Raw genomic sequence first — 22,635 nt, forward strand, 5'->3', positions numbered from 1 at the left:
TTGGTGTACCATCGATAAACCCAGGAGAAGTACCAAATGTGGAACATGTCGATGTTAGTTCACACATTGCTTGGAATGCAAATCTAGGCGCAGAGCCCAAAGGAGATATACGCAGGGAAGCCCAGCGCGATGGCCAAAGAACACAAGGAATGGAAGAAGGGGGAGTCAGCCTCCAAGTGATATTCGAGATGCTGCAAGCTCAGGAAATCACCATCGCTCAACTTCAGAGTCAGAATAGAACTCCAAACACAGCCGAACCACTAAACACCTGACGTACTGAACCAACATTAGAAAGATCTGATGAAAGTAGCTCGGGAACTGAACCCACGATTATGAGAATGCTCGAGGAACTAACTAAGAGGATCGAGTCCAGAGAAAAGAAAATTGAAGACAATGATAAGAAGGTGGAAACTTATAACTCCCGGGTAGACCAGATACCGTGGGCACCTCCAGTTTTGAAAGGTCTAGACGCCAAAAAATTCATACAAAAACCATTCCCCCCGAGTGCGGCTCCGATGCCCATTCCCAAGAAGTTTCGTATGCCTGATATACCCAAATATAACGGGACAACCGACCCTAACGAACATATTACTTCATACACTTGCGGGATCAAAGGGAATAACTTGAATGACGATGAAATCGAGTCAGTTTTGCTGAAAACTTTTGGGGAAAGACTATTAAAGGGAGCCATGATTTGGTATCACAACTTAGCTCCTAACTCTATTGATTCATTTGCTATATTAGCAGATGCCTTTGTGAAAGCATACACCGGGGCCATAAAGGTGGCCACGAGAAAATCAAACGTCTTCAAAATAAAGCAAGGAAACAACGAGATGCTATGGGAGTTCGTGTCCCGATTTCAGATGGAAAGAATGAAATTACCACCGGTCTCCAATGACTGTGCAATACAGGCCTTTATGCAGGGTCTGAATGAAAGGAGCTCGATCGTGTCTCGATAGTTGAAGCAGAACTTGATTGAATATCCAACTGTGACATGGCCGGATGTGCACAATCATTATCAGTCAAAGATCAGGGTCGAGGACGACCAGTTGGGAGCCCTCTCGGGTTCAGTTCATCCTAACAGATTCGCAGCCAAGCCCCCGATGGACACAGACTGGAAATCGAGATTCAACAAAGAATGGTATCAGCTATATATCGATCGAAGGAACAACGGCCCGAGCCTCAACACTCTTCGGAGCGATTGGAGAAACGATCGAGGTCAAAGTTCTCGGGGACTCATGAGTAAAAGCGGGTTCAATAAGCACACTGATCCTGCCAAGGCCCCTCGATTATCAGGGTACAACTTCAGCATAGATGCAAAAGTATCATGGCACATATGGTCATCGAACAGAAGATTGCAGACAGCTAAAGGAAGAAGTGGCTCGTTTGTTTAACGAGGGCCACCTTCGATAATTCCTAAATGATCGGGCTAAGAATCCTTTCAAGGAGAGATGCAAGGAAAAATGAACAAGAAGAACCACAACATGTAATCCACATGATCATTGGCGGAGTCGATGTCCCTTAACAACCTGTGTTCAAGCATACCAAAGTATCAATCACCAGGGAAAAACAGACTCGAAGTTATGTGCCCAAGGACGTCTTATCATTCTGTGACGAGGAAGCAAAAGGCATATCTCAACCTCACAACGACGCCCTGGTAATCTCTATCCTTCTGAATAAAATTCAAGTTAAACATGTTTTAGTGGATCCAGGTAGCTCAGCAAACATAATTAGATCGAGGGTCGTGGAATAACTCGGCCTACAAGATTAGATTGTACCTGCATCCTGGGTCTTTGAATGGCTTCAACATGGCAAGCGAAACAACAAACAGAGATATTAGCTTGCCAGTAAACGTAGTTGGGACCATACAAGATACGAAGTTCCATGTCATCGAAAGTGATATGAGATATAACGCGCTCCTCGGGAGACCATGGATATACAACATGAGGGCAGTGCCTTCAACTCTTCACCAAATGATGAAGTTCCCAACAAAGGAAGGAGTGAAAACAGTCTACGGGGAGCAACATGTTGCAAAGGAGATGTTTGCAATTGAGGAAGTGGTGCCGATACCAAAGCCTTCGACCTTGGAGAAATCGAGCATCAGAGGTAAAAAGGCGGCCAAATAGCAATCACTGCCTCCAGCCTCGATGGAATGAAGATGAGGATTTCCTTACTCGCTGAACCTTCGTCATTCTCGAAGAATCCGATGCAAGCAAATCAACCATCAAGGAGATGGAGAAGGTCATTTTGATCGAATATATGGCTGAGAAAAAGGTATACCTAGTAACGGGATTAACCCCCAAACTCAGGGAAAAACTCATTCAATTTTTTATTGATAATATGAATTGCTTTGCTTGGTCCCATTTAAATATGACAGGGATTCCACCGGAGATCACCATGCATCGGCTACACACCGATCCTAGGTTCAAACCGGTGAAGCAAAAAGGGAGGCCTCAGTCCGAGGTAAAGCATGCTTTCATAAAGGACGAGGTAACCAAACTCCTTAAAATAGGATCTATCTGGGAGGTAAAGTACCCTGAGTGGCTAGCCAACGTAGTTATAGTTCCTAAAAAAGGAAACAAACTTAGAATGTGCATAGATTATAAGGACTTGAACAAAACATGTCCGAAAGATTCTTTCCCACTGCCCAACATCGATCGTATGATTGATGCCACGACTGGCCACGAGATCCTAACTTTTCTCGATGCCTACTCTGGGTACAATCAGATTCAGATGAACCTAGGGGACCAGGAAAAGACTTCATTTATTACAAAATTTAGGACTTATTGTTATAATGTAATGCCCTTCGGCCCAAAAAATGTAGGAGCTACATACCAACGCCTAGTTAACAAAATGTTTGAAGATCAAATAGTTAAAATAATGGAAGTTTACATTGATGATATGTTGGTTAAGTCCTTGCGCGCAGAGGACCATTTGACTCATTTGCAGGAAACATTCAAAATCTTGAGAAAATATAACATGAAGCTCAACCCAGAGAAATGTGCCTTCGGAGTCGGCTTGGGTAAGTTCCTCGGCTTTATGGTGTCGAATAGGGGCATTGAAATTAACCCCGATAAGATCAAGGCCATCGAGGACATCACGATCGTGGATAGTGTGAAGGTCGTGCAAAGGTTAACAGGTCGAATAGCTGCTCTGGGTCAATTCATTTCGAGGTCATCATATCAGAGTCACCATTTTTTCCTTGCTCAAAAATAAAAAGGATTTTGCATGGACCCCAGAATGTCAGCAAACCTTAGAAGAATTAAAGCGATATCTGTCGAGCCCGCCTTTGCTTTACACCCCGAAGGTCGATGAAAAACTTTATCTATACTTGGTAGTGTCCAAGATAGCAGTAAGTGGGGTACTAGTTCAAGAAGAGCAAGGTACGTAATTTCCTTTTTATTACGTTAACCGAACTCCGAGAGATGCTGAAACTAGGTACCCTCACTTAGAAAAATTAGCACTTGTATTGATAAGTGCATCTAGAAAGCTAAAACCATATTTTCAATGTCATCATATGTGTCTATTAACCACGTACCCCCTTCGAAATATTTTTCATAAGCCCGAGTTATCGGGCCGATTGGCCAAATGGGTCATCGAGCTTAACGTGTACGATATCGAATATCAACCCAGAACGGCCATCAAGTCTCAAATCCTAGCTGACTTCATGGAAGATTTTACGCCAACCCTCGTACCCGAAGTGGAGAAAGAACTCCTGTTGAGTTCGGGTACGACATCGGGGGTATGGACCCTTTTCACGGGCGGTGCCTCAAATGTAAAGGGGTCCGGACTTGGCATTGTCTTGAAGCCACCCACGGGTGATACCATTAGGCAATCCATCAAAACTCCTAGATTAACTAACAATGAGGCCAAGTGTGAGGCCATGATTGCAGGTCTTGAGCTAGCCAAAAGCTTGGGAGCAAAAGTCATCGAGGCCAAGTGTGATTCTCTGTTGGTAGTAAATCAGGTAAACAAGAGTTTCGAGGTTCGAGAGGATAGAATGCAGCGGTACCTGGATAAGCTACAAGCAACTTTCCATCGCTTCAAGGAGTAGACTCTGGATCACGTACCTCGAGAACAAAATAGCAAGGCCGATGCACTTGCTAATCTGGGATCTTCGGTGGAAGAAGATGACATCGTCCCTGGGACTGTCGTCCAACTATCAAAGTATGTGGTTGAAGAGGGTCATGTCGAGATAAATTCAACAAGTTTAACATGGGACTGGAGAAATAAGTATATCGACTATTTGAAGAATGGAAAACTCCCATTGGACCATAAAGAATCGAGGGCCCTACGAGCCAAGGCTGCTAGGTCTGCATTAGATAAAGATGGAACATTGTACTGAAGAACATTCGATGGACCATTAGCGGTATGCTTGGGTCCAGGGGACACTGATTATGTTCTACGAGAAATCCACGAAGGCACTTGTGGAAACCATTCAGGTGCTGAATCTTTGGTCCACAAAATTATCAGTGCAGGATACTACTAGGACAACATGGAAAAAGATACTAAGGAATTTGTCAAAAAATATGATAAGTGTCAAAGATTTGCACTGATGATGCATCAACCCGGAGAACAACTCCATTCAGTCCTATCCCCGTGGCCTTTCATGAAATGGGGAATGGATATAGTCGGCCCTCTACCAACGGCCCCAGGTAAAGCTAAATTCATTTAGTTTATGACTGATTATTTTTCTAAATGGGTGGAAGTACAAACCTTCGAGAAGGTCCGAGAAAAAGAAGTTATTGACTTCACCTGGGACCACATCATATGCCGGTTCGGGATGACTGCCGAGATTGTATATGACAATGGAAAACAATTCATAGGCAGCAAGGTGACAGAGTTCCTCGAGGTGCACAAAATAAAGAGGATCTTATCGACACCGTACCATCCAACTGGAAATGGACAGGCTGAGTCAACAAAGAAAACTACATTCAAAACCTGAAGAAAAGATTGGACAATGCGAAAGGGAAATGGAGAGAAGTTTTACCCGAGGTCCTTTGGGCATATCTAACGACATCGAAGTCTAGCACGGGGGCAACCCCATTTTCTCTAGTAAATGGCTCCGAGGCCCTCATTCCCATCGAGGTCGGGGAACCCAGTGCCAAGTTTCAACATGCATCAGAGGAGTCAAACCACGAGGCCTTGAATGCTAGCCTCGAGTTGTTAGATGAAAAGCGAGAAGCATCGCTTGATCGGATGGTCATGCAGAAGCAAAGGATCGAAAGATACTACAATAGAAGAACCAACCTTCGACATTTCGGAATCGGGGACTTAGTCATATGGAAAGTCACCCTCAACACTCGAGGACCAAATGAAGGGAAACTAGGCCCGAATTGGGAAGGATCGTACCGAGTCCTCGGAGTTGTTGGTAAAGGATCTTATAAACTTAGCACAATGGAACTTCAACAACTACCAAACAATTGGAACATATCATTGCTCAAACGATACTACTGCTAAGGTATGCCTTTACCCTTTTTTTCCATTTGAGTTTAAAACTAACTCATTATAAATTTTCGATCGAAGCTATCGAAGGTATACGATCTTGAAGGCATCGTTTTTTACACAAAGACCTTAGGTTTTAAAGTATGTGTTGCACTCTTTTTCTCTTAGATCGGATTTTGTCCCAAATGGGTTTTACCGTCAAGGTTTTTAACGAGGCAACAACTATGTGCTACCTAAGGAGAACTCAAAGTATCCAAGGGTTCTTTTCAATCAACCTCGAATATTGGGGGGCATTACCCTCGAAGATTATATTTTAGAGAAAAATACTTCACGCCTAAGAGGGTCTCGATAGGAGAACTTTTTAATGGGCCAAACGGTCAAATGAACTGTGTCCATATAGAATAGTCAAGCTCCGACGACAAAACATGTACGCATGTATCAATAATTTGAAGAAGCATTCTGGTTATTTTAAAAACACTTTGTGTCTCAAAGAAGTTTACTATCATACAAGTTTTACACTTACAACCCTAAAGGAAGCGGCTCAAGAGCCAAAACACAAATTCACCCCGAAATACTCGGGGACTGTCATTGACAGTCAGCACATCCGAGTCATCGAAAACTCAAACTCATAAGTCCTCAAAGAGGCACCCCCTCGAAATAAAGGCCAAGGCCAATATACTCGGGGACTAATTTTTTGAACAAGTTCGAAAAGCTATCGGGAAACAAGTCCAAGTGACATACCCGAAGGCTACGACCATATTAAAGACTATGACCATATAAAGGCTACGACCAAAATAATACGGCTCGGAGACGTCTGATTTCCACCATAAATTAAAGGCCTTCAAACATTGAAAAACTGGTTAAATCAGGCTACCCTCAGCAAAAGCAAAATATAAAGGGCTTCGATAAATTCAGTCCTTAAATAATTGAATGGGCTTCGAATTCAGCCCTTGAATAATTCAAAGGTTTCGATAACATCAGCCTTCGGAAAAACCTCAATATGTATTCGATTATGTCTACACAAACAAATTACTAATAAGGTTCCGATACATCGAACCTTCAAAAAACCTAAACAGGTACAAAAAATACATGCCAAGGCATAAAATTTTCACTAAGTCTTTTAGCCGAAAAGAAGGAAAAAATTATAGCCATTTTAGAGGCCAAAATGGCCCAACTTAAAGAGCCTAAGGGCCAATTTTAAAAGAGCTTAAGGGCCAATTTTAAAAGAGCCTAAAGGCCGATATATAGGAGCCTAAGGGCCAGCTTAAAAGAGCTTAAGGGCCAAAAGCATATAAGAGTCTGAGACCTTGTTCTCGCTCAACTCGGACCCAAGAGTCCCATTGTTCCGAGCTCGCATCAAATTGATTTAAGCTTAGCTAGAGGATTATCTAAAACCTTAAGGAGTATTATATTGAGCAATAAAACCTAAGGGTTTATTACGTTCTAAGTCCGAACCGATACTTGAGCTGATTATTTGAAGTATCGAAATCTTCCACAAATGAGAACAAAATAAAATTCAACACAAGTCGAGGATAGAACAAAAAGATACTTTATATTCATAAGGGAAGTTTTTACAAAACATATTTACAACGCCCATTAGGGGCCCTTGCATATAAAAGAAAAAAAAGCCTAATCTATTTTTGGGGTCATATCCCCGGGAGCGCCATCCCCAGGAACTGCACCTTCAACACCTCTATCTTCAGGAGCCTCCTCTCCCTCGGGAACATCCTCTTCACCTTCCCCGGAGCCACTCGCTACATCCTCATCATCGGAGGAGACAAGAAACCTGGCATCGGTTTCCCGAGCCTTTGCCTCGGCTATCTCCTAGCAAGGTCGAATCCTCGGGCATGGATTTCTTTGAGGGTCTCCCTATGGGCCTGGCACTTGCCCGAATCATTGCTCCATTTTTCCCGGTCAGAGGCCTCCTTCAATTTGGCTTGAATGGCCGCGGCGTCCCTTAAGTATACATCAATGGATTTATCAGTCCCAGCCTTCGTCTTCTCAGCTTCAGCCTTAGCATGTACACCTTCGGCCCGGGTTTTAGCGAGCTCTGCCTCTAACTCCTCAATTTTCTTGGCCTGGGCTAGACCCTTCACCTTAATGCCCTGGAGTTGAGTTTCAGCCGAGGCCAGTTGGGCTGTAATAGCTTCCTTATCGGCAACAAATTGATCCATGCTCTCCTTCCATCGATGGCAATCAACTTTAACTTGATCAACCTCCCCTCAGAGCTGCCCAATCATCTCTAACTTTTGCTGCAATCGATATATCGAAGTGTTAGCCTCCGAAGTAGGGCCAAGAAAGCCATACTTTGTTAAAATAATAGTTACCTACTCATCTAGCTCGGACTCGCTTTTTCGAGCTTTGGCCAATTCAGCCCGGAGGTCCTTAAGTTCCTCTTTCTTTTGGCTATAGAGGAGCCTCAAGGCCTTCTCTTCGCCCAAAACTTTCTTGATCTCGGCCTCACATTGCCTCAGCTCAGTTCTAAACTTTACGATGGCCTTTACCTGAAATGAAGATATATCAGTCAAAAGAAAAGAGAGAAAGAGAAAATTACAATGATGAAAGTAAGTATTTACCCTAGAAAGGAGATGTTTAGCCTCTTCGAAGAAGGTGGATGCATCATTAAGGTCAGTGGCATCCTCGACCCTAGGAAAGCAACCCTGAAAGGGATCTTCCCCGAGGACCTTTACTTGAATCGGGAATACGCAGAGTGTTAGCTTTTTTGATTGCCCCCTCAAAATAAGTTGGCAAAGAAAGGGAATGACCTGTTGTCGCGGCTCCGAGCTCTTCACTCAGGGCATTCTCATTAGCTTCGGGGGTCTCCGCATTTTCCCCCTTCGGTACATTTGTTGAAGGCAGAGGAACGATTTTAACCTCCGACAACACGAGAGCCTTGCTCGCATCTTTCTTTGGCTTTCCCTGACCACAAGATGAGGTCTCCAGTTCGAAAGGCTTGGCAGCCTCGATAGGTGTCCTGGTTCGAGTCACCAACACCGACTATTCACCATCATTTTCTTCGTCATCCAGGGAATCATGGGCCGAATCTGCGCCCGCTTGAGCAAATCTTTTCCGCAGCCTTCGAGCAGGGGTTTTCTTGTCTTGAGGGTCTTCAAGCTTCGAAACCCTTTTTCTTTTGTTGTCCTTCTCAGACTTCGGTATTGAAGACTTGGTCCCTTACCCGGGCGGGGCCAACCTCATTTCGGATATATCTCCGAGGCCTGCACAAGTAAATGTGAATAAGTTGATGTTACCAATATATGAAAAGTATTTGAAACTTGGGAAAATCACTTACCATGGTTCTTGGCCTCCCACTGGTCCTTCGATAATTCACGCCATTTGCGCTCATCATACGAGGAGGTCGCGACCAACTTTCGGACCCAGTCCTCAAGATTGGGGACATAGAGAGGTGTCCAAGCAACAACTGCAGAAAAGATAAAAATATTATTATGGGATGTGGAAGTTGAGTATATATAGACATTAGGAAGAAGGACTCTACTTACGATTGTAATTCCATCTCTCCGGGAACGACATTTTGTCCCGGGGAATGATATTCGAAGTCCGTACTCTGACAAACTGGCTCATCCAGCCCCGATCCTTGGCTTCGTCGCTGTTGGAAAAGAAGGCTTTCTTTGTGCGACGTTGCAACTTGACAAGTCCTCGAAATAGCTGGGGCCGGCACAATCGAATCAGGTGGTTGAGGGTGAATTTCAAACCCTCGGCATTTTTGGAAAATTAGCGCAGCATGATCACGATGCGCCAAAAAAGGGGTGAATCTGGCCGAGGGTAATTTCGTACGTTTTGCAGAAGTCAATCACCACCGGATCAAGGGGACCCAGTGTGAAGGGGTAAGTGTAAACACTTAAAAATCCCTCCACGTGGGTAGTAATGCTTTCCTCGGGGCTCGAGATATGAATCACGACCTCATCTCCCCAGCCACACTCCTTCTTCACATCCTTGAGGTGTTTCTTCGATATCAAGCTAAGATATCGAGATGCATGCTCGCATCGTCCTGGGACGTCGGGGGGATTTTCATTACTAAAGTCCTTCTTAATTATACAAGGGCCGAGGGTGATTTCCTCAAGAGTTAGCGGCGCCACCGGTTTGGCCGTCCGGGAGGTAGAATAAGACGGTGCTTTATCCTTTTTAGGGATCATTTTTGAAGTTTTAGCCATGATTTTAAGCTAAAGAATACGGGTTGCACATGGATGTGGTGTTTCTTACAAGAGCTTGGCATTTTTCGACGCTTAAAGAGGTGGTGGAAACGGGTGATTAGAGAAAGAGATGAAGAAGGGAAAGATGTAAAGAAAGAGTAAAGTTCTTTACTCAAAGGAATTGTCTCATATTTATAGAAGGGCAACAACGGTTCAGTGGAACTAGTGACAGACCAATACTGGTGTGCATTCGATATTTTGGGAATTGGACCGACGGGACATTTCGGTCACTTCGAACGCCTGCATCACGGAAATGACGTCATCACTAAAAACTTCGGGAAAATGAGGATCAAGTCGTTTCTTTTCATCTTACTCTAAGAAACACGAGGACTATCTGTATACGTTCAAAATCGTATGCCTCCGACTTATAGGCTCGAAGGCCCGTCCTAAGTCCGAGTTCGGGCAAGATCAAGTTCAAGCTCAAGGGACCAGGCCCGAGTTCGAAGGCGAAGCACGATGCATACCGAGGTCGAGTGTGCTCGACCCCGAAATAGTACCGTTATGGATTTGTACCAGAAGGAGTTAGATTCCTTCCACGTCCCCAAAGTCATGGTGTAAATCCTGGAATATATTTGTACTATTTCGTACTAGGCGGTTAGACTGTTGTACCAAGAATATTCCTTACTGTAAATAGAAATATTCTTTATTTAGGGTTCCCCTATTATATAAAGGGAGCCCCAATTATTTGTAAGATCATCTTATTATTGAGCAAAGAATATACTCTCTACTTTTTGTCTATTGTTCATTAGAATTATCCTTTAGCTTTATTGTTCTTACTTTGTTTTTCCTACTTAATTGTTCTTACTGCCCTAAGCCACCTCGAGGTCACTGCTGCTAAGTAACATTGGTTTGATTCACTTCTATCGTTCAATTCACTTCATATTTCTTGATTATTAATTGGTATTGAACTAAATCACATATCTTTAAAACCACTAATCAAATTTAATTGCTACTCATATTTTCGAGGTAAACAATACATGCATATAATTTTTTGGTAAATTTATTAGTTGGATTCCATGTCTTTTATTAACAACAGAGCAAGGAAAAACAAGAACCCATGTCTGAGATTTTTGGCCATTCAAATGAATCCAAAATTAGGGGTTTGAATGAACTAAGATTCGAGTTGATATCTCAAAATCCAAGGTTTGTCATGTTGAGCCAAATATGTGTGAAGCATGTAAATATATATGAATTTGAAACCCAATCTCTCTGTTCAAATGTGCCTTGAGTTGTATAGCTCTAAAATTGTCAAACTAATTAGTAGCAAGATAGTATACTAGAGCAACTTTAGGATTCAAGTCTATGGATGGACCAATATTCTAACTCTTCGGGGTGTCGAAACTCTAATGGTAGAACAAAATTCTAAGGAGCTCAATTCTGAAGTTTGGGGGTGGGGGTGGGGGGTGTGTTCTTTAAAAAGACTCTATTTGTGACATTTTATGTACTCTGCTGTTTCGGAAAACCAAAAAGAAAGATAAAGAATAAAAGAGTAACGTGTCATTTCATGTTGTAAAGTCAATACGATTTATTCGTTTTTTCTTTATCGTAAATTTGAATTGTATTTCAAAGAAAAAAATGCCAAATATAGTAGTTACACTAGTAAATTCATCTGCGCTTCGCGCGTTTAGAAAGAAAATAAAAATATGTCTAATATTATAATTTATTCAAAAAAAAATCAATCTTTGCTGATTCATTAAGTGTACTTTTATGCGAAGTGGAGAACAATTTCTTTTACATAAATAATTAAAGAAAGAGAATACAACTTATAGAGTCATAGTCCAGAGATAGTCCATGCAACAAAATATTTTGAAGAAATTTCAATCTAAACTTGCTATACAAACAGCATTTCTCAAGACAAAGGATAGCTTTGTACCATTAAAATCTACAAATAATAAAGTTATTTTTCTTGTAAGTTCATTGAAGTTACATCTATATTTGAACCTCCACCTTTCCTAAAATAATAAAGCACATTACACAGCAGACACCATGTACTCCCCCTCTGCAATTGAAAATGCAATGAATATACACAGAAGCTCAAGCCCTTACAATGAAAGAATAAACAATAAAATGGAAGCTATTTTAAATGCATTTTGTCTCACTTGAACTACAAAATATATATAAGCTTTATCAAAGAATAAGAGGTGTAGATGCCTGTAGTTCACAAGGAACATGGCAACTTTATGTTCGGGCACCTCAGACCCCATTCCCCTCCAAAAATGAAGCTTCAACAGAAATGTTGTTAAGGTAGTAATACTTGTTTCTTGGCTTGGTCTTCAACATCAAGCATAATTTGTAGCAAGTAACTGGAGTTGTTTTCACCATTTTGTCGACCTTGATCCTTCATCGGGTGATCATGCACCAATATTAGTTAACTACCAAATTGATCCCCATTCCAAACACTTGCCTCCTTTCACATGCTCCTGAAGATAAAATATATGCTAAGTCCTGTAAAACTTTTGCAGAAAAAAACAGGAAATCATTTTACTGCTATGATGGAGGCTAATAATATACAATGACAATAGATCAATAAGATACGCATTAGTAGGGCTTAGACTATAGATTCATATGGATATTAAAGGTCTAACAACTGCTGGTTTCCCATGCATCTCACAAGCAATTGAATATAAGGAAATGACATCAGCTAGTTTCTCATCAGAATTTCCTTCTTGAACACATATTTACACATAATTATTTAGCAAATAAAAAACCACCAGGATACGCAACAAAAATAAGACAGTTCTTGCGATTTGGCTACTTAAAAGAGCTTGTTGAATAATTCTAACTATCCATTGTGGCTGTAAACATCATTGTCTGAAACTTCGGAACATATTCTAGATTTCAACATCCTGTGCAAAGCCCACATAAATCATATGAATAGCTTCACCCCGAAAAATTAGAAGACCGCCTATTTAGCAGTTCAATGATTGACCAACAACAATGTTTGCTTCCCTATCAAACATTAACGCATCAAATATAGTTCTTTATCCACATGACGATCAAGTTCGACATTGGGAGCCAAGATCAGTTTGAAAGACCTTCTTTCCTATCTATATAGTTTAAAATAACCAAAAAAATAAAAATAAATATTGTAACGAATTTAACATTCTCAACAAATAAAAGGATTAACAAACAATAATCAATAATTCTCTGACAAACTTAATACATGATAATACAATATATTTAGCTATTACTAAAATAAATCCAACAAAGAAAAAATAGAGTAAACAACTCATTATTGTTGTTGATCAAGTGAACAATCTTATCCATAATTGGAATGCCAAAAGCCAGTCTTTGCAATTCTAACTTACGTGAGAGGGGGAATGGAAGCAATAGAAGTCTTTGAGAGTCAAGGGGCCAGAATTCTCATATTCTTCTCAATGAAAAAACTGCTAAGTTTTAGTTTGTGAATCGGTAAGTAAAGGGGTTTAATGGATTAAGATAGTTATACGTTACATTTTGAGGCAGTAAAATTTAAATGCTCGAAAGTAAATGGAAAATAAATGCTCAAAAGTTATGGGCAATAAAATACACAAATAAAAGAAAAAAAATACAATTTTACTTCTTTCAATGTGGCTTTGGTGGAAAAGAAAAGGGGAAAAATGTCAAAAAAGGAGATAAAAGATAAATAGATTTGCTGACTTTTTTAAATGCCACATCATCTCTTTCATTCCCTCCTTTATATTAATATATAGATGGTAATTGATTTATCTTTAACACTCAGGGGCAGTCATGACATGTTTTGATTGGACTTTACGTGTGGCCAAAATACTGTTTAAATCGCAATCATAACCCCAATTGGAACAAATTTTTACCGAGCCAAATTAAAATAAAGAAAAGATCAATTGAACAAGATTGTCTAACTGACCATAAGATAAAAGTTATCCAAGTACTTTCTAGTAGGGCTGCTTATCGGGCGGATTGAGCGGTTATTTACTCTTAATAGTTTGGCTTATCGATTATCGACTTTTAAATATACTAGATTTAGTGTACGTGTGTTGCACATGTATTATGCGTTATGCATAAAAGAGCGTATTTTAATTAGGTAGAATAAGAATGAATTACATATAAAGGTAACTGATGATGCAATAAATATTTAAATGATAAACTGTCTAAAATAGTGCATATTTAATTGAATAAGAATGAATTAAATATAATATCAATTGACGATGCAAAAAAATTATTACATTAAAGAAATAGTTGTATTCAGCGTGTAGAGACTAAATTGAGTGGTACAACGAATCTTGGATGTGGTAATGTATATTATCAAAAAATTAATAAGGCGAACAGAAGTAAAATATTATTTATATATTTAGTGAAAGATTATTGGATGAAATCTAAATAACTTACCAAAATTTGTTTGATTGGTGCACTTTGATGCCTCATCGAATGAAATAAAATTATTTGAAAAATCAATGGTCGAAAAGTGAGTATTGCTTTCTTCAACTAAAGTATTCTCCTTAAATCCAATCTCGGGCTCCTTGTGCGATCATTGGAAATTAGGATTGGCACTATTGATGCGTCCGTTTATGATGTAACAAATCTTATTTTGTTGTAAATAATTTTCCCACTTCTCAATATAACCATTGAAAAGCATAGCGTGAATTTTTGTTCCCGGTAAAAAGTTTCACTTTAAGCTAATCTGATGGTTAAAACTATAATATGAAAAGACATGAAATAAAATATTGATACAAAATAAAAATTACCTATTCATTAACTAATGTCACAATTTTTCGGGTGCCTTGATTTGTTTTATTGTTGAACTCTTTTACTATTCCACTCCCAAACACTAACACTCGTATTACCCAACATGAATCAGATACTCTTAGACTATTAATTGGGACATACTGGTCTGACAATTCCTTTTCACTCGCCATTCAGGTGTACCTAAAATAAAATATGCATAAGCCTTTTATAAGTTATCAAAGTGACCAATTCAATAATTGATTATTTTTATGATATAAGGAAGATTGTTTACCTGAAGATGTAATTGTTGAAATCTAAGTGATTCAAGCATGTCAATTTCAAATAACGCAAATCATGTAGTATTAATATTACATAGAATTAAAGGAGATAGTCTAGTTTTAATTTTTTTTTTTTTAAAAAGCAACTTGAGCTGGCATGACAATAAGTATTATTTATCATACAACAAAGAAAAAAAATACTAATTTAAGTAATAAGACTTAGATCGAATGTCTAATCGATTTTTGTGATGAATTGCAATTGTTTGATAATATGTATTAAATTTGTAAATTACGTGAGATGTGAGATTAGCCACGTCCAAAACATGAAACAAAAATTATATAATAACAATTTGTTGATGCAACAATATAGATAAATTGTTGATGCAACAATAAAATCTGGTGCATGCAAACGTGCTTGCAAAATACGAAGTAATAAAAGATGTTGATATTTGTAAAAGAAACAAAACCTGAAATTATGGTGTTGGAATAGGGCGAAGTTTGACAATTAAATTGTGACATTGTAGTTTTTTTTATAGAAATATTTTGGTACACAAATTGATACATAAAAGGAATTATATGCTCGTGGAGAATCTAACTACAAAATTTCCTAGTTTAGATAATTTAATGACAAATAAAGTCATGTATTGAAAGTTGAACAAAGTAGTAAAAGTTTAGGAAAAAACGTTATTAACTATTCTAGTGTATGAAAAAATTACCAAATATTTACTACTCCAAAGAATAAAGGGAATTTAACCAAAGTCCAATAGACATACGGTCATTTAATGAGAGTGAACCAAGTAGCGAAAGTGCAGGAAGTTTTTTTTATTTACTTTCCTTGTGTAAGAAACATGAAGACAAGTTTTACCAAATAATTAAGGCAAACAAACGAAGTCATAGGGAAGCGAAAGTTTAGGGAAAATTTTTTATTAACTTTCCTATGTAAGGAACGTGAAGAAACATTATACTAAATAATTAAAGCAAAATTAATAACAAATAATTGTGGCAAAAATTTACCAAATAATCTCGTTAACATTCCAAGATTGTTAAATTTTTATTAAATATTAATGAAATACTTAAATTACTACATTGTTCAATGTGGACCCTATGTTTTAAATGGTAAAAAAGGTGAACGAAATTTCGCTAAGGGTCTTCGTGCTTTTAATATAATATAGATTAATCCGCTAGCCACCCGATAAGATATTGGGCGGATTGGTATCGATTTAGCTCTTATCGGGTGGTTTATTGGCCTAATTCAATCTATATTGCGTGCATTAATTATTTGCTGACCGCCTAGCATACAAATTCAGAATAAGAAATTACAGATGAGTCCAGACATACATATGTCTGTTAACGCCTGCATTACATCCAATATGTTAAATCAACAATATTGAGCAGACTCCACAGATTCCAGAGAACCCCTTTGTTACTCAGGAAGAAAAGTTCACTACCTTAAATCAACAATATGTTATATAACTTCAACGTCACTGCTCATAAGCGTTAACATATGAGTCCAGACATACATATATGGATAGAGTACTGGAAGAGTGGAAGATTGAAGTGGAAGGGTTTTTGATATTTAATATATATATGGATATATATATATATATATATATATATATATATATATATATATATATATATTCTTAACGGGTTAACGGATTATCCGTTAAGAAAATTGAATACTTCGCCCCCAAACCGATAAGCCGTTAATAAAAAAAATTCAATCCGTTCCCCGTCCGTTAAACCGTTAACCCTATACCAATAAGCTATTAAGCTTCGATTTCGGTTCGATTTCCAGTTTCGGTTTGGTTTTGAACACCCCTGCTTTCCAGGGAGTCCTGAACAGCTCTTTTCCTTTTATTTTAAAACCACACAAGTAGAAAAGAACGAAAAAAGAAAAGGAGACAGCTCTTGACAAGATTTAAACGTTAACATAAGCTAATATCACCCATGAACAAGATCGATAGTAATAGCAAATATAGCAAAGTTATTACCAGCAATTTCTTCTAATGCAAAATCCCACAACTGCAACTTTATAGCTTTTCCATTTTAATAATTTAAGGAGCAGATGACAGTAAGGTGTAGGAAATACTGAATCAACAACGAGTACTGCACACTTCCAGTTGTTGCAGCTTGCATCCTGGATAAACAAATAGGGGAACAAAAAAAGGAACCAAGACAGAATATTCGACAAAGTTGACATATTCAGTATCACAGAAATATCACACACACACACCAAACGACATAAAATTATCACAAGTAAATATAAATTGAAGGAATATGTATATTAATAAACTATAATAATAAAGTGAAAATAAAATACTCCATATATTCATTAAATTAATGTAAATGCCGCATTAAATAAATTTTTTCCACTAGCAGAGCCATACCTCTGCAATGAAAAATCTTCTCCATCACACAATTTGTTCATTATATTCGCGTCCACTATCACTAGTCAAAGAGAATCCTTTTTCCCACTGTTCACTAATAGGATAGCTGGACTAAAGTAAAATATCTGCCAACAATGAGACTGATTGAATAGGCAAAACTGCTAAAAGAGGATTTAATAAGAGAACTTTCAACTCAACCAGGATCATTAGCTGTCCCACATAATGAGATTATAACATTAAGAAACAGTTCAGGAAGTACTGGTTTAAACAAGTAAACCAGTTCATAAGACACTACCATAAATGAGCAAAAAAGGATAAAAACTTAAAACTACATGGAATGTCTCAAATTTGAAACTTTGTAGCTCAAAATCTCCACCAGACATCTAGCACTTGACCTCCTTCAAGCCAGGTGCAAGGTACAAAAAGGTAGGATCAGTTGCACCATCCTTGTAGTACGCAAACACCAGGGCACCATCGTCATGCATGCTCTCGCCAACAAAGCTGCCAGCAAAAACATTTAGTATAATGTTCAATATATAGGCACAAAGTATATTTAAGGAAAAAAGGAGTCAAAATTAGCTACAACAATGTTATGAAGTGATAAAGAGTGAAAAAAACATACAACTGAAGGTCCTTGAGCTTTGACATGAGGAACTTAGTTGCTGATTCAATGTTCTTTTTAAATGCTTCTTGGGCTTCTCCTTCTAGCTTGGGAGTCAGGTTCTTGATGTATCTCTTCATGAATGTAACAAATTGTTTCTTGTCAAAAGAAGGTTGCTCCTGCAAACAGAAAATAAAGTCGAATTCACATAAAATAACAGGTATATTAGCGACGACTGAAGTTCCATAAAAGAGCATACAAACCTGAAGTCTGAAAGTGTCAACAATATCGACAACCTTGACAGCTTGATCATCCACACCTTCATCTTCATCAGCACCCTCAGCAGAAGGATTCGCCCCAATGTCTACATCAACAGCACCTTGAACAACCCACTGTAATGTGACCAACACACCACATTATTCCTTTTTCCTTATATTAGATATCAGTCCACAAAAAATATGGTTTCTAACAGATGGAAATACATTACCTTCCCTTGAACCTCCCAAAGACATCCATTCTCGAGTTCTTTGTAGGGGAATGAATCTGAGAGAAGCTCATCACCTGCAATGATTTTAATGTGTTAAATTTGAATAACAACAACGTACCATCATGAAGGGGCAAAAACGAAAATAAGAAATTTCTACAGGCAAAACGTCCTTGCGATCAGCACCATAAAATATAAGGATATTTTTCAATACTTCAACAAATAGGTAAGAGATAGTGAGCAGTCCAGAGCTAAGTAGCTACTTTTTTTTCCTTTTGATTTTAATCTATAAGTCCAGCTAAAAAGCTCATTCCCTCATCACACTGCTTTATTTTGTGACCAATCCCCAAAATACTCCGAATACAGTTTAGGAACCAACCTCAATTGTAGCTTATCTAGACTCTATTATAGATAAGAAACCTCATTGAGTGCACAAAAGCAAAGTAGAATCTAAACAGTTAGTCCAAAGCCACTGTTATAACACTCTAAACAGTGAACTTGAGCATATGAAGCAACTTAGGTCTTAGAGCAACTCGGAGGTGCATATAACAACAAAAGCTTGATGGAATAACTAACCAGAAGAAACGTGGAACAATCAAGATTAAACATTAAAAGAGCCTCTGTAGCATCTTTTTATTTAGACCATGCACCATATACACTTTAAGATGCTTAATTGATCTCGAAATCACTAGAATCCACAAAGCAAATCCAGATCTACTGAAATCAAACCTGGTTTTTGTTGCACAAACATGTCCTTTTATGTTTGTTGCATAAACTTACAACTAGGATTTCCAAAATTAAATGTGTGAATGTGTCACAAGTCTAGCCAAACTAAAAACTAGAAAGATCAAGATTGGATCCAAATCGCTCCAATATTACTCCAAAATTCAAGAAGAGATCATAAAAGTATAGATAAATAAACTTTAATGATCAAATCCTCCAAAATGATGTTGAAATATAAGATCAGATTAGATCTAGCAATTCAATTCCCAAACAAAAAAGGAAAAAAAACTATGCGCTAATAGCTTAGGCAAATCACATAGACATTAAGAGCAGTCAAATCAACCAGATCTTATTGAAAACTATGGTCCCAAACACCAAAAAAACTGAAATTCATACAATAAATCATGTCATAAAACAAAAGCCAGAAGATACAAGCGAATCATTCAACAAGAGTCACCACATATAGCTAAAACAGCATTATTCCGGTTCCAAAATTACAACTTTCTAGCAAGGAGTTAAACACAAAACATAACTGAGCGGCAGAAAATTGGAACCAGGAAAAAAAAAACATAGAACACGACTCGACCTTCAAAACAACAAAAGATTAGCAGAAAAAGAGAAATAGATATAAGCGAAAGAAGGGGAAAGATGAGTACCGGAGATAAGATCCTGATAAACCAACATGATGTAAGCGTATTCTTTTGCTTTCTCTCTCTAAAAAGTAGGAGGATGACAAGAAGAGAGACGAGGAAAAAAACAGACCAGCGAAGGCTCGCGAGTGGGAGGGTTTGAGGTGGTGCACGCACGGGTATTTATAGCTGCAGAATTCCACGGGATTGCGGTATACGAGTGGAACATGAGAAAAGACCAAAATAAACCGACTTGAATCCAGAAATTACCGTATTTGCCTTTACCCATTTTGGGTACCGCCGCACCATGTCCCAAAAGTACTCTAATTAACTTTGACGCAATGCCAATTTACATTATAGTCTCCAGTCTATAACAGAGACAACAACAATCCAATCCAATAATAATAATAATAATAATTAAAAAAAAAAATATTCAGTTACGAAATTACGAGACCCAAAATAATGTTTACCGTTTGAATTAAGATGCTTTTCCCCACTAATAATGTTAGTCCGTTTTAAAAAGATTGTCTTAGTTTGACTTAACATAAACTTTAATAAAGAAGATAAACCTTTCGAGATATGTGGTCTTAAATAATTCATAATATTTGTGTGACTATAAGACTTTTGAAACTTGTGGTCTGAAACCTGTCATATCACTTGTGTGGCTGTAAATGCTTCTTATTAAAGAAATATTGAAAAATGTCAATCTCTTTTGAAACTAACTAATAAAAAATAATGCTGATATATATGTACTATATTAAAGCACGAAGACCCTTAGTGAAATATCGTTCGCATTTTTTGTCCTTTAAAAATAGATTTTATAATGGAGAAAATCGCAATTAAGTTATTTTTCAAATATTTAGACTTTTAAATCAACTAAAAAATTTCTTATTAAATCTTTCCTTATTTAAACAGATATGTAGGACTTTAAATAAACTTTACCATATACTAATCCTTTTCTTATTTGAAAAAATATCTAAATTCAACAATAAATATAATACGTATATATTTGATGGCCCGTAAGACGACAATGGAGAAGGAAGCACGCATGTAGCAATGGATGACATGGTCCGCGTGAATATTGTTACTCTTCTTTTTGGGACTCCAAAAGAGGTGAACAAGAGTATACTACATAGAGATCACTATGTAAACTCTAATAAAATTTACTTTACATTATTAATTCATTGCCCAAACTGTATGATATGTAAAAGACTTAAAAGATCTCTTCTCATGTTCTATCGTATTTTTCTCCCTTTATAATATATTTTTTTCTTATTAGGTGTGTAATTATATATTTATAACCATAAATTGGATTTAATGTCAATATTATCACCTTTTATGTATTTTTTAGATTTGTTTATACACGGTTTGTTTTAGAACTAATCTTGAAAATACTTTGCAAGGACATGAAAAGGAGTTCAAGCTCTTTATGCCTTAGAGATGTAAGTATTAAAGTATGCGTCAAGAGAAAAGGAACGAGCAAGAAGAATCAAGGATTCTGTTTCTAATGCATATGTGCAACTAGGAGTACTCTACAAGACTAAACAACGTCAACGGTTGTCCTTTGATTTGGCTGTTAATGCAACCAAAGTATTATTCTTTATTTATTTGTCAATTTTAGAGATTTGATTGAATAGATATATTAGTTATTATGGTAGTTGGGACCTTTCTTTTAATTTTTCTTTATGGTAAATTTATACTTTGAAGGTCACTACAATTCTTTAGTGCTCTGTAAATAAGCATTGTCACAAACTTTTTTTTAGCTTTAATTTAGGATTTTGTATGAAGGAAATAACTAAACTAAATTCTTCATCTTTACAAGTCCAAAGATATTTTTTTGCCATTTTTGTATTCAACTACAACATCAATGTAATAACCAGTTGTGGCATACACAAATTTTTTTTTGCAAGTGGTGTCAATATTTGAAAAAGCAAACAAATAAATAAATCACTATAATAATAAGCGGTGTCATATTTATACCAAATATTTTCATTTTTTATGATCTATACATATATATTTACGTTTTGTTTTACAAAGCGGTATCATGTGATATTGTTTGAGATAAGGTGCCTACGCCCGTGGTAATAACACTCTATTTTAAGGTTTTAGATAAATACGATCGATATTAATTTATTATTTTCAGAAACTCAATTTTTTTAGTTTTATTTAAAATTCAGACACTGTTAAGAATTTATTTATCATTTGAAGACAACGATTTTTCTTGAAAAGCTACTTTTTTATCTACGTTATAATGTATTTTTATTGCTGGCCAAGACTCAAATTGATTATCTACTCCTCCAGAAGTGATAAGGGTCTGTGAATGAATTGCAAGGTTATATCAAGCGAGAATCTCATGACTCATCATGGGTTATTGGTGATGGACTTAGAGATCGTGAGGAAGAGGAAGAAGAAGGTTGTGTAAGGTCAACCTAGGATCAGGTGGGGTGACTTGATGTATGACATAGCGCATGAGTTGGGAGGAAAGTTGTTGGCTATGGGAGCCCAGAGGAGCAGTGGGGACGCGAGCTGTATGTGGACCACGACATCGTAGTGTATTAGAGTAGCTGTGAGAGAGGTGTTAGGGGTTTCGAAGGGTTTCTCTGGCGGCCACAAAGGTGACTGGTGGTGGAGTGAAGAGGTACAAGAGAAAGTGGAAGCCAAGAAAGCGGCATACTTGAAGTTTATAGAGAGCATGGACGAGGAGGCAAAGAGGATGAACAAGGAGGCGTATATAAGGGCTAAGAAGGAGGCGAAGTTAGCGGTTACTGTAGCTAAGACTGCGACATTTGGGCTTCTATATGAAGAGCTTGGGGCCAAAAGCAGGGGCAAGAAGTTATACAGGCTAGCCAAGGTGAGAGAAAGGAAGGCTCGTGATCTCGATTAAGTTAAGTGCATCAAGGATGAGGAAGGTACATTTTTTATGGAAGAGGCTCAGATTAGACGAAGATGACAAACATACTTCCATAAACTCCTGAATGATAAGGGTGATAGGAACATTGTGCTAAGCGATTTGGAGCACTCCGAGATTCGTTGATTTTGGATATTGTAGGCGTATAAGAGTAGAGGAGGTCGAGAGGGCTATGCACAAGATGCACAGGGGTAGAGCAACCAGGCCAGACGAAATCCATGTGGAATATTGGAAGAATACAGGTAGGACGGGTTTGGAGTGGCTAACTAGGTTGTTCAACATT

The 22,635-nt window shown here is 37.9% G+C and overlaps 2 protein-coding genes across 2 annotated transcripts; one reads left to right on the top strand and one right to left on the bottom strand.

Moving 5' to 3' along the window:
- Nucleotides 1–17,153: 17,153 nt before the first annotated feature.
- Nucleotides 17,154–19,626, bottom strand: LOC107827590 (translationally-controlled tumor protein homolog). The gene is made up of 5 exons (XM_016654757.2): nt 19,472–19,626; nt 18,096–18,169; nt 17,872–18,000; nt 17,630–17,787; nt 17,154–17,508 (listed from the first exon to the last, which is right to left on the bottom strand). Exons 1-5 carry the CDS (start codon nt 19,497–19,499, stop codon nt 17,391–17,393), a joined length of 507 nt encoding a protein of 168 aa, XP_016510243.1. The 5' UTR covers nt 19,500–19,626; the 3' UTR covers nt 17,154–17,390.
- An 874-nt stretch (nt 19,627–20,500) lies between these two features.
- LOC142162296 (uncharacterized) lies at nt 20,501–22,328 on the top strand. Its single transcript, XM_075218632.1, has 3 exons — nt 20,501–20,567; nt 21,777–21,867; nt 22,004–22,328. Exons 1-3 carry the CDS (start codon nt 20,501–20,503, stop codon nt 22,326–22,328), a joined length of 483 nt encoding a protein of 160 aa, XP_075074733.1.
- The last annotated feature ends 307 nt before the right edge of the window (nt 22,329–22,635 follow it).

Source organism: Nicotiana tabacum, chromosome 7, assembly GCF_000715075.1.
Source record: "Nicotiana tabacum cultivar K326 chromosome 7, ASM71507v2, whole genome shotgun sequence".
Taxonomy (NCBI): Eukaryota; Viridiplantae; Streptophyta; class Magnoliopsida; order Solanales; family Solanaceae; genus Nicotiana; species Nicotiana tabacum.